Here is an 11,551-nt window from a genome sequence, read left to right as displayed (position 1 = left end):
ATGGTCACTCAAGTTACAATGAAAGAGTAACATAAAACATAACAATTGCAAATAGTTGATCATGTGATCAGGCTTTTGTAAATCCATCAAGTTGTGTGATTGTTTGGGTCTGTGTGGTTTTTAAGTGTCTCTTCCAGTTGTTGGAGCTGATTGCAGCTGGACAGCATCGGTTTCCAGACCATCTGCAATGTGTGGAGATTTTATACCATGTGTATGATATGATCTTAGGTTCCTCCACATCGTACAAGCTCAAATATATTACCTAAAGATCGATTCTGCTTGGAAGTTCCAGTTAACTGGATAGACTTTCAGTGTTACTTGGTCAGAAAGCCATAGTGCTGTGCTTCTGTCTCTCCTAAATTATAACAGCTGGCAGGTCAGGTTTGTTGTTATGACCATGATCTTCTTCAAAACCTAACCAAGTAGTTTTTAAGCCTGACAATTGAGTAGAAGATTAAGTATAAGTATTAAGCAAGAAAAAAAAAGAAAAGAAAGAAAAAACAGCAAGTGAGAAAAAGCAAGTGTAAAACACAAAGGGATGCCCAACTCATGAACAAACCATGATCCAACCTCATAATGTGGACTGTGCCTGACGTCTAGAATGTAAATTATCTCATGGGAACTGTAGGAGCAATGTAACGGTAGACACAGAAGACAAAACCTACTATGTGACACCCCAGGATAGTTGGGATTCCTGCTTTTCTTGACCTGGTTGAACAAAATCAGCACAAGTTACTGAAAAAGACTGAATAATAAGATTATTTTTCCATTATTGTCTTTCCAGTGTCCAACTAGTGTTGACACCAAACTGTGTAATGGAAAGGCATCTACATATATTGTGTTCTCAAGCTTTAAACAAAAACATGACCCTAACACCTGTACACTCTCAGAAATAGGGCTAAAGTGAAAAGTTCATTATTTTTCTTACATAACCAAACTCCCTACGAAGGATTTAAAATTCAAATAAATATTTCCCATGGGCGCCGTCAGGGGGAGAAAAATTACGGATTCTAAGCGCCCGTAACTTTATTTTATTTTTTTATTTTTTAACAAAAATTATTAGCCCATCAATATGGCTTCCATACATGACCATAAATGCGGTTTGCTTCAAAGGTGTTTGTTTCCTAATATTGGTTTTGTTTTGTTTTTCGAAACAAAGAGTAAATCCAGTCAACCTCTGACCCCACCTCCCCCGTCCTTATTTCGTGATTTGGTTTAGTCCAGGTGCACGCGCTGACGCTGAACTTTGGAGCGGTAGGAAAAGAGACAGGTGGAAATATACTTGTACATGAAAGAAACTGCTTGACTTTCCTAGTGTTTGCTAGCTTACCTCATTTCTTATTTTATTATTTTTTTTATACTTTAGTCAACAAGTAATTGGTGCAGGCAGACCTTCTGTGCATATATATACTAAATCACATATCTGCCGGCTTGCTGCAAGAACCAACAGACCAAACCTCTGGCTCAGGCTTGGCTGTCCCACTCATATCACCCCACACCCACACACCTGACACTGAACCAGCCTCACTGATATCTGAAGAAGCAGGTGAGTTATTTTATGTCAAACATGTGTCTAGTTGCAGCAGGCCTCTTGAGAAGTTTTTTTTATAATAATACATTATCTTTATAAGCCACATAAACAGCATTTTTGGAGGAGTGTGACTGTTGCAGGTGGTGAGCGCTTTTAGTGAGCAAAAACAGATTAAACCTATTTGAGTTCCACTAGGTCTCAGGGCAGAGATATATTTTAGTTCAATAAGGTACTTTATTTTCTGTGTGTGCTCAGTAGTTTATTTCAGTGTTCAGATGTACTCTGCAAGTACAGCCACACTGTTTACTGGTGACATTTATCACATTAGCTGTTAGCTTGAGAAGGACGATGTAGCAGAACACAAAGATTATCAAGTGTCATAATCTGACATCACATGAGATTATCACATGTGTTTCTGCAAGATGGACTTTAAAGAATATATGATCTGTATCATGATGACATTTGGCTGAGAAAAAAAATAATAAATGTAGGCTCATTTCGGAAATCTTCTCTCAGGACCTATAAAAATGACTCTATAAATGGTGCCTGAGCAGGTCCGGAAGACTTAAAGAGGCAGGAAAACAAGTCAGTAAGTAATTGGAGATTTACTGGATGCAGAGGGCTGGGTGTCCCATCTGATCTGAACGCGGTATAAGAAGCTCCTGACTCCTCCTCAACTCTCAGCATCGGTGAAGGCAAGCGGCAGAGGTGTGTTTGTGTGTGTGTGGAGTTATGGCTCTGTTCATGGACTCAGACTTCTCTTTACTCAAGCAGAACCAGCAGAAAGACCTGGCAGATTTCAAGGCATTATTCGGAGAACAGAAACACTCAAAAGGTGAGTCACAGAGAGCAAAAAACACTTTTGACTTTCTGACCGGCTGCTTCATAGAATCAGCTTTTCCCAACAAAACTCAATGAATGGTTGAATTATATTGTATATTACAATAAAATAGTCTAATAGGATAAAAGTAAACAAAAAGATGGCTGAGAAAATAAATCTGAAAGTTATTATTATAAATTTTTTTTATTCTTAACAGATACACATATTCCTAGGTTCAAGGCTATAATAAAATGTATTCTATAAAGTAAATAATTTCTAAATTACGAAAATATTTTTTTTGTTCTTTAATTTCTTGTTAATAAATAAGTGTAATAATAATTATTATTATAATATAATAATGATAACAATAGTTATTATTACAATCCACGGTCAAACACAAAAGAACCTAAATGTTGACAAGTTTATGGGTTGTGATATTTTCCATCACCACAACAAGATTTCCCTTTCTGAAAGGCTATTTATTTATTTATTATAGACCATTATTTTTTCAACTGTTTGACATTTTTCTTGATATTTGCATTGTAATTGGAAGATGCCCGCAGTGGGAGTGCCGTATCCTCTCCGGAGCCGGACAGAGGCATCGGTTTGATGGAGGGTCAGAGGAAAAGGAAGAGGACCATCTTCAGCCGTGCGCAGCTGTCTGAGCTGGAGCAGGCCTTCGCTGTGACCCCCTACCCGGACATCACCCTGCGGGAAAGGCTGGCCGCGCACACACACCTGCCTGAGAGCAAGATACAGGTGAGGCTGCTGGTCGGATGTTCAGTCTGAAACTCCAAGTTTCTCCTAGCCTATTTAAAGTGGCTGTAATGAAACAATTTACTTATTTTAATTTAATTTACACTATCTTGACTGATTTGTTGTTGGTCACGATGAACCCACAGAGAATAGGTCTCCTTTAGACCACGGAGACAATAATTGGGACCACTACAGCAAAAAAAATATCTTCAGTACATATTTTGTAGCTATTCTTTATAAATGATACTGTTCTTCTTTTTCTCAATTAAAGATCAAAATCATTAAAGAACTTAAAATAATAACAAATGAGCCCATATGACTATATATAGACTATATATATGACTCATATAAGGATAGTCATACCTGAAGTTAAGTCTGTTTTAGGCAGGCAGAGGATGATGTGATACCCGTTTTCTCTTTCTTTTATATTTACCAAGCATCTATCTGCCTTCTTTCCTTCTAAATATTTCCGTCCATGTTCTGTGTTCCTTTATGAAGTAAATGTTTATGTGTGATAAACGTTTTTGTCACACATGAAAACTCCAATCAAAGTCAGGAGACAGCTTAACCATGTCACATGTTAGCAAAGTCTCAATGTTACCCCAGCATAGGACCGGAGCTAACATGTCAAACAGCATTATAAAGTTTCCTCTACTCTTTACTGTTAATACTGTTAAATACTTCAGCATTATTAGTTGCAATATCTGGCAGAGCTTGTATGCAGAGTCACAAAAGAGGGTAAAAGTGTGGAGAGGATGTAAGGAAATTAGGAACTAATCCCAAATTGTTCTAATGCTTTATTGGATTATGAACATTAGAAAGAAAGCATTTAGGTGCACAAAAAGTGTTTGTGTGAATGGCTGAATGTGGCATGTTGTTTAAGATGCTTTGAGTGCTCAAGTAGAGTAAAAAAGCTTTATATAAGAGTCAGTCCATTTACGAAGACAAGAAAATTACAACCCAAAAAATCTATCTAACCCCAGTATTTGTTTTGATGAACATGGTACCCTGAGCAGAATTTGGATGCATAAACTGAAATTGGCTATGTAAGACTAATTCATTATAAATTTTGCCATTTCCCACAGGTGTGGTTCCAAAACAGAAGAGCTAGAAGTATTAAGACCGGTAGACTCTCCAAGTCCACCAAGTCTGTCCTTGGAGTTAGAGGTTTTGTGGATCCCTCCTCCGGCCCTGCGACTTCCACGTATTCAAACACTCTGGCAGACATGTTCAGGCCAGAACAGAACCACTCCTGTGAGGAGGTCCCGCAGATTTACTCAGATTGGATGCAAATCTACAGTAACCCCATGTCATCGCCACCATGTTCCTCATCCCTCCATCAGCAGTCCACTCGTAGCTGCTCCAAACCCTCAGAGTCTCGTCTCTGGGAAGAGGAGTACCACGGGCAGCAGCAACAGCACTTAGGAGCCTCACTCACTGGTTTCATTCCTGGTTCGTTTCATCAGTCCATCACCAGGCAGCCTCACCACGCTGCATCTACATGCTCCTATCAGGCCTTCAGGAACTTCAAGTCCCGGAGCTTGGCTCCATCTGGACCTCATCAGGCACTGTGCAGCGGAGGCACTGGAACTGGCGGTCATGCCTCAGTAGATCAGGTTGTCCCATCCCACCCTCAGCCAATGTACTGGGAAATCTCTCAAGGTCAGGGACAGAACCACCACCACCACCATCATCACCCACAACTGGGACCACAGACCTCGATGGGATATATCTCAGACCTGATCTATAACGCTGCTATTGTTACCAATTTTCTTGAATTCTGATGAATGTATCAAAATCTGTCCTGTGTTTTACCACAGCTGATGAATTTCAGACAAGGCTGTAATACTGTGAAGTAGAGTAGAATTGTTACGATGCTGATTTGTCCAGTTGTATATTTTATGTTTTGAATTATGTCTTGTATATTTTGGGGAATAAACTGAGGCAACTGATCACAGTTTTGAATCTTACTGTTACTTGTCAAAAACAATTGTTCTTGTTTTTATTTTAATAGAATCTGTTATTTTTAAAATCTAATACAAATTAATTAAAAATGGTTTTTTTTAAGTTAGTTTTTAAAAATTTCTGATAGTATAAACTGCATTTTGTGAAGCTGGAAGTAAGCACATACAACATATGTAACATGAAGCTTGTTTCATGTTTTTGTATAATCAAATAATACAACCGCAAATCATATTTTCACATAACTGTTCAGTTGTGTAGTTTATTTTGTTCAGTAGCAATACAAAGGTATTATTACCAAAATATGCAGAAAATATCAGTTCATTGAAATTATTATTATTCATTATTGTTAACTGTATGTTGTGTTTTAATATTGTAGCTTGCAAGGCTGGAACTACTTTACAGTACTAATATTACCAAAAACCCCACATTTTTTTATCTAGTTTTGAAAATAAATAATATTTAGCGAACATCATAGGTTAAAGTGAAAAAGTTCCCATTAGTTTGTACCACTGTAGTTCCCAAACTTGAAGCCTCATAAACTTGTAACATGTACTTTTTGTCAGTATTTTTTATTAAATTTAAGTGTCAGTTTTTAAGTAAGTCAAGTTTTTATAATCAAGTCACTTATTATATCCTTTTCAACCATTATATGCTACAGCTAATGATTTATCATGTAGTTTTATTTAACCAAGTAACAGTTTGCCTACTAACAGTAATTAGGGGACTTTTAGGGGACAGCATGGCTTTAGGTAATATCAATTCTCTAACAATTAGCTATTAGGGTATTTTGGCTAATAGTTACCTAATTCCAACTAAGTGATTTTAACATTTACCCATTAGTTTTAGCAGCTCACCATAGCTTTTAGCTTATATCCTTTTTCTAGACATTTATCAAGTAGTTTTAGCATCTGTACTTTTTGTTATTTGAGCTACTTTTGGCTAACTACTTGAAACTGATAGTTGTTATTAACTGTTTCATATCTTTGTCAGTGGTGTCATAGACAGTATAAAGTCATCAGCCAAAGCAGTATCTTTTGTAATGTATTTAGTTCAAGCACAATCTTCAAGCCCCCCCCCAAAAAAAAAAAAACCCAAAAAACTACTTGAATCACACAATTTGCCCTTTACCCACAGGGTATGTTGATGTCCTATCGGCATTTTTAATGAAACTTGTTCTTATTAACATTTTTTTAAAGAGCCAAATACACAAAGCTCATGAAATTTTGAAAATGTATTAATGTCAGAAGTTGTATAACCTATGGTCAGATCTGAGAGATCTCTCCATCAGAGAGATACTGCTGTATATATCATGGTTTCTCCTCACAGAAGCCAGCTCCTGTTCTCCTGCTGAACCAGGACATGTTTAATGCTGTGACCCCAAGAGTATTATTTTTCAAAACATCCAGATTAAAATGATTCCTTGTGGTAGGATACCACGACAGGAATAATTATTTTCTAAATCAAAATATATTTTTATCATATCTCTTTGTGCTGTAAGTATCACAGGGTTTACATGGCCTAAGGGGAAGGGGAAAAATGAAAGCAAAATAAGAACTAAATTAAAGTCAGAGCTCTGGGTCTATCAGCTTACCGCCTCTGTAATTTGACCTGGATTTAAGTTTTGAAATATTACATTAGAGGCATAATACAGAGGCAAATATGACAGACGGGAGTGCCCACTGTTTGTTCAGAGCTGGACAGAGATCTCTGCATATCATAATCATTTTTAATACCAAATAATCTTTCAATAAACCTTTAATCCTGGTGTCAAATCTCAGATCTTAGGAAGAGACTTTTTTTTTGGTATTCCAGGATGCAGTCACATCTTTTAATCCTTCCACTGATATGACAGAACTTGACGGGGGGGGGGGGGGGGGGGGGGGGGGCATAATTTACAGAACTATGAAACCTTATCTGGAGAGGGGATCAGTAAAAAAGGATCTTCTGTGTTGTTGTTCTCAGCATGATGATCTTAAAGCACAGCTACTGTACTGGACAGTAATCGGTTGTTTACGTGTTGTTCGGCTTGATATTTCACTTCAAACCAGATATAGTAAGCACAGATCAGGAGATTATTATTAGCACATCTGTCAGGTGGAAACCGTCCAGTAAACATTATGACTGACCATTATTACTGGCCACAGATGGTGACTTTTCCAGAAAAGTCAACACAAGGACATCCTCGTGGCAAAACAATAAGCCAAATGACTTAAAGTCTGTATGCTAGCTTCTTTTGATTGTTTAAAAAAAAACTTGCATTTATCATTGTTGGTTAGTTTTCTCTGTATATGCATTGGATCTGCCAAATATATTAAGCTTGTTGACTGGTTTTGACGTACTGGAAAATATGACTCTCTCAGTGTCAGGAGACAATGTTCATCTGTTGGGTCACATCACTTTTGTGCTGCCCAAGTTTTCATAGATGAAATAATAAAGAGCTAAAGGTGGTTATATATCTGAAAAGTTGTAAGTGCAACGAAGACTTCATGGTACCGACAACTTGTCCAAAGCATACGATTTGGCCTACACCATGTGAAATAGGCTATAGACCCCTCCAACATTGCAGGTTTTAAGAACTTTGAGTATCAATGTTTTCATCAAGCTAATACCACATTTAATGCGTGCAGGTGTCCAAGATGCAAATCTCCCCACTTGGCAGCCCTCTTAAAATGCTTTGGGACATTTATTGTTATTTGTTACTGGACTGCATGATCTAAACTAAATTTTTTTAAGGGTTGTGATTCGTTGCCACCTCAAGCTGCTCTTTTGTCTTCCCTGTGCTCCCCCCTTTGGTTGTGATCTACCAACAGCAACAGGCAGAAAATCCACAAATGGACATCTGAGATGAATGGACTGTTTTAGATGATTTATTTGATAAAAATCATATGAAATATGATTTCATCTCAGAGCAGAAAAGAACCTCATCATTCATTTTACACAGCAGAGAGGAAAAAACTACGCTGTAGTTTTAGAGTAAAAACAAAAATCTGGGAAATAAATACGAAGTATTTTGAGTATTTTCATTTCACTAGAAAGGGATGCAGAATGTCAAAGAACAAATACTTTGGAGCTTGGAACCATTTCTATTTAGAAATTCTCAGGACGTTTTATTTTTTCATCAATAATTCCTGAAACAATTCAAAAAGAAAGAAAGACCACAGAGGTTTCAGAGTGAGCGTTCTGCTCTGAACCACGGGCTTGGCTGTGGCTGCCAGAGGCCTTACAGACTCCTGCCTACAAGGTGTTGATTCCAAAGGTAACAGCTGCTATGGTTCCCCTAGGTCTCCCTCCATGGTCCGGACCAGGACATACAGCTCAGCAAGCCCAACTACTGATGCGGCGATCACCGCTGAGATCACCCGCTGCAAAACAAATGTTGGAAACAATTTCAGTAAAGCAAAACAAGAACGTCACAAAATACAGAGAAGTTTTATAATGGGACGGACAGCAGCAGGACCGCTTCTCTTACCGCCGTAGTCTCAGTGAACAAGTACTGACTGCCCATGTAGGAACAGGCAAAAGCAGCAACTATTGTAACCAGGAAGTTGAATATGGTGACCACAACTGCTTTGACTGACCGCACTGCAGAGAGAGAAGGTACATAAGCTAAGGATGCACAATCCAGCCTCTATAATGAGATGCTCAACAGTACACTCACCCTGCTGTCCGAAATCTGACAGCACGCCATGGCGGTTGATTTCCTGGAAAATCAAACAAAAAAAGAAAACTGTTAAATATTTTCAAAATATAACTTGTGTGTGAACCCCACAATCAAACTCAGCACTTTGGAAAAAATGAGCACATTTTCTCTGTCTTTGGAAAAATGCATAATTTTAAAAAAATGAATGAGAACAATTTAAATCGTGGCTCAAGAGTTGGGAGTTCGCCTTGTAATGGGAAGGTTGCCGGTTCGAGCCCCGGCTTGGACAGTCTCGGTCGTTGTGTCCTTGGGCAAGACACTTCACCTGTTGCCTACTGGTGGTGGTCAGAGGGCCTGGTGGCGCCAGTGTCCGGCAGCCTCGCCTCTGTCAGTGCGCCCCAGGGTGGCTGTGGCTACAATGTAGCTTACCATCACCAGTGTGTGAATGTGTGCGTGAATGGGTGGATGACTGGATATGTAAAGCGCTTTGGGGTCCTTAGGGACTAGAAAAGCGCTATATAAATACAGGCCATTTACCATTTAGGCCATTTTAAAAGACAGGGTTAAGACAACGGAAGAGAATTCCACAGCCTTGGTGCCTGAAAAGCCCAATCCCCACGTGTTTTGAAACTAGTACGTGGACCAATAGTAACTTCTGACCTGAAGACCTAAGTGCTTGGGAAGATGCATGAGGTTTCAACAGGTCAGAGATATACTGGGGAGCTTCACCATGTAGAGCTCTAAAAGTTAAAACTAAAATTTTAAAATGAAACCTAAAGTTTACTGGCAACCAATGAAGAGAAGCCAAAACTAGAGTAATATGTGACCTCTTCTTAGTGCCAGTTAAAAGTCTTGCCGCAGAATTCTGTAAAGTCTGAAGGCCATCCAAAGCTGATTTGTTGAAACAAGTAAAAAAGACCGTTAATACAATTCAAATGAGAAGAAATAGAAACATGAATAATCATCTCAAGTTCTGCCTTTGACACCAGTAGTCTGAGTTTAGACATGTTTCTTAGATGATAAAAACAGTTCAGAACCAGCTGTTTGGAGTGACTCTCTGGCGACATTGAACTGTCAAATATGACACCCAAATTTCTATATAATTTCTATAAGACTTGCAAAATATTCTGTTCTGGCATTTTTTTTATCATGTCGTTAAGTGAGAAAGTAGACTTCTTCAGATGTACATTATGAACCTCAAGCTTGGAAGCCATCCATAAACATTCTAACTTGCAATCTATCTATATTTTTTTATTTGCATTACATCACCATCCCATCGTTTTAAGAACTGGCATGGACGAGGATGGTTTGTACTCCTCACCATGAGAAAAACAAACAAACATCCAAACATTTCAACAGCACACCCAGTGTATCGACCCTGAAATGGCAAAGATGCTTTTAATATTAACAAAAAATGTACCTGAGCATTGACATTTCTTGTGATCCTTTTGTATTCTTCATTGGCTAGTTTAGCTTTAATCTTCTCAAGACGGGCGACCAGCTCAGGGTTCTGAAGTGAGAGGAAGAAGTCACAGTTTAGTTTTTCTCATTACACTGGCTGGGCCTTCTGTGAAAACACTCTAATTACACGGGGCCAAGTTGCAGAAATTACTACATGTTAACACTGCAGTAGGTCTACAGACCTATGGTCTATCACTCACATGTGAATACAGTGTAACAGCAAAGGATGCGCATGAGTGTACATCACAAAACGTGCAGGAATTTACTTACCCTAGGAGGCTTCACGATTTCAGGCAGGTGAAGCGAGCTATCCTCCAGCAACTCATGCAGGTAGAATGGATGCCCTGGATAAATGCAGGCACGGTAAAAAATGTTATGAAATTGTACACACACACACACACACACACACACACACACACACACACACACACACACACACACACACACACACACACACACACACACACACACACACACACACACACACACACACATAATTCAGTTTTTTCTTTTTTCACCATTGTCCTGAAGATATTTCTTGATCTTCCTCGCTGTACTGAATGGCAGGATTGTTGGTTCCGGTTTTTCAAGAACCTCCTCCAGCTCTTCTCCCAATGCTCGAGGAAGAGCTGACTCCGACTTTCCCAGTAAATGTGTCACTTTATTTCTGAATTTATCCCCCACCACAAATGCAGAAGCCATGATGCACCAAAAATTAAACGAGTTTTTTCGAAGCAACTATTTAAATAACGTTTTCTGTCAAACCTGGCCTCAATATAAACACGGGCTTTACTTTATATCTACTGAAATGTACCGTTTAAAAACGAAACCCAGCATCTGCTAAAAACAAATAAAAACCCTGGTACGCAGCCATATTGCTTGTCTTGTGACAGGCTGACGTAATCGCTCACGTGACCATCTTCCTGACGTTTTATTTACGTTTTTTTTCTTTTTTTTTTGTAAAACATCAGTCATATATATATTATTGTGAAAATGCCAAGACGCCAATACGCCAAGTTTATAATAATGATTTGTTTCATTTTTAACTTAAACGTTTCTCACGACATGACACCTTACCTTTTGGGGCCTTAAAGGACTCATCATAAACTCGTAGAACTTACCGCTTTTGCATTACTAAGCTTTGACACAAATTTAAGCAACAGTACTTTTGATGGGACACAACTTTCCAACACTAAATTGTCCCAAACTACCGGTGCGCAATCAGCATTTTAACCAATGAAATGGTGGAATGAAAATAAAGGAGTGTTAAACTTTTATTTTCAGACTACAATGAAGGTCATATTTGTTGTAAACGAAAATAATTAAAAGAAGGTTACTGAACGTTAAGCGTTTGGTTCTGTTATTACAGTCGTTCCAT

At 38.5% G+C, this 11,551-nt stretch overlaps 2 protein-coding genes across 6 annotated transcripts; one reads left to right on the top strand and one right to left on the bottom strand.

Moving 5' to 3' along the window:
- The first annotated feature begins 68 nt into the window (after positions 1-68).
- Positions 69-5,064, top strand: LOC113036344 (homeobox protein SEBOX). 5 transcript variants are annotated; one of them, XM_080288446.1, is made up of 5 exons: positions 69-1,546; positions 2,048-2,226; positions 2,306-2,366; positions 2,905-3,110; positions 4,193-5,064. In XM_080288446.1, exons 4-5 carry the CDS (start codon positions 2,961-2,963, stop codon positions 4,889-4,891), a joined length of 849 nt encoding a protein of 282 aa, XP_080144572.1. In that variant the 5' UTR covers positions 69-1,546; positions 2,048-2,226; positions 2,306-2,366; positions 2,905-2,960; the 3' UTR covers positions 4,892-5,064. The 5 variants fall into 5 exon arrangements, with proteins under 5 accessions (XP_080144572.1, XP_080144573.1, XP_080144571.1 ...); XM_080288447.1 differs by having other exon boundaries at positions 2,048-2,239; XM_080288445.1 differs by lacking the exon at positions 2,048-2,226.
- A 2,859-nt stretch (positions 5,065-7,923) lies between these two features.
- On the bottom strand, positions 7,924-11,086 carry vma12 (vacuolar ATPase assembly factor VMA12). The gene is made up of 6 exons (XM_026192451.2): positions 10,692-11,086; positions 10,444-10,517; positions 10,133-10,222; positions 8,731-8,773; positions 8,542-8,654; positions 7,924-8,434 (listed from the first exon to the last, which is right to left on the bottom strand). Exons 1-6 carry the CDS (start codon positions 10,873-10,875, stop codon positions 8,339-8,341), a joined length of 600 nt encoding a protein of 199 aa, XP_026048236.1. The 5' UTR covers positions 10,876-11,086; the 3' UTR covers positions 7,924-8,338.
- Positions 11,087-11,551: the final 465 nt, after the last annotated feature.

The sequence above is a fragment of the Astatotilapia calliptera genome, chromosome 14 (genome assembly GCF_964374335.1).
Source record: "Astatotilapia calliptera chromosome 14, fAstCal68.1, whole genome shotgun sequence".
NCBI lineage: Eukaryota > Metazoa > Chordata > Actinopteri > Cichliformes > Cichlidae > Astatotilapia > Astatotilapia calliptera.
This window is presented reverse-complemented; position numbering and strand designations above follow the sequence as displayed.

Bases quoted from the DNA above. Each gene is read 5' to 3' on its own strand.
- LOC113036344 (XM_080288444.1), top strand. From the start codon at position 2,264: ATGGCTCTGTTCATGGACTCAGACTTCTCTTTACTCAAGCAGAACCAG. The intron at 2,367-2,904 runs GTGAGTCACAGA...TGTAATTGGAAG, and splicing joins AGAACAGAAACACTCAAAAG to ATGCCCGCAGTGGGAGTGCC. The intron at 3,111-4,192 runs GTGAGGCTGCTG...CATTTCCCACAG, and splicing joins TGCCTGAGAGCAAGATACAG to GTGTGGTTCCAAAACAGAAG.
- vma12 (XM_026192451.2), bottom strand. From the start codon at position 10,875: ATGGCTTCTGCATTTGTGGTGGGGGATAAATTCAGAAATAAAGTGACA. The intron at 10,518-10,691 runs GTGAAAAAAGAA...GCATTTATCCAG, and splicing joins GAAATATCTTCAGGACAATG to GGCATCCATTCTACCTGCAT. The intron at 10,223-10,443 runs GTAAGTAAATTC...CTCTCACTTCAG, and splicing joins AAATCGTGAAGCCTCCTAGG to AACCCTGAGCTGGTCGCCCG.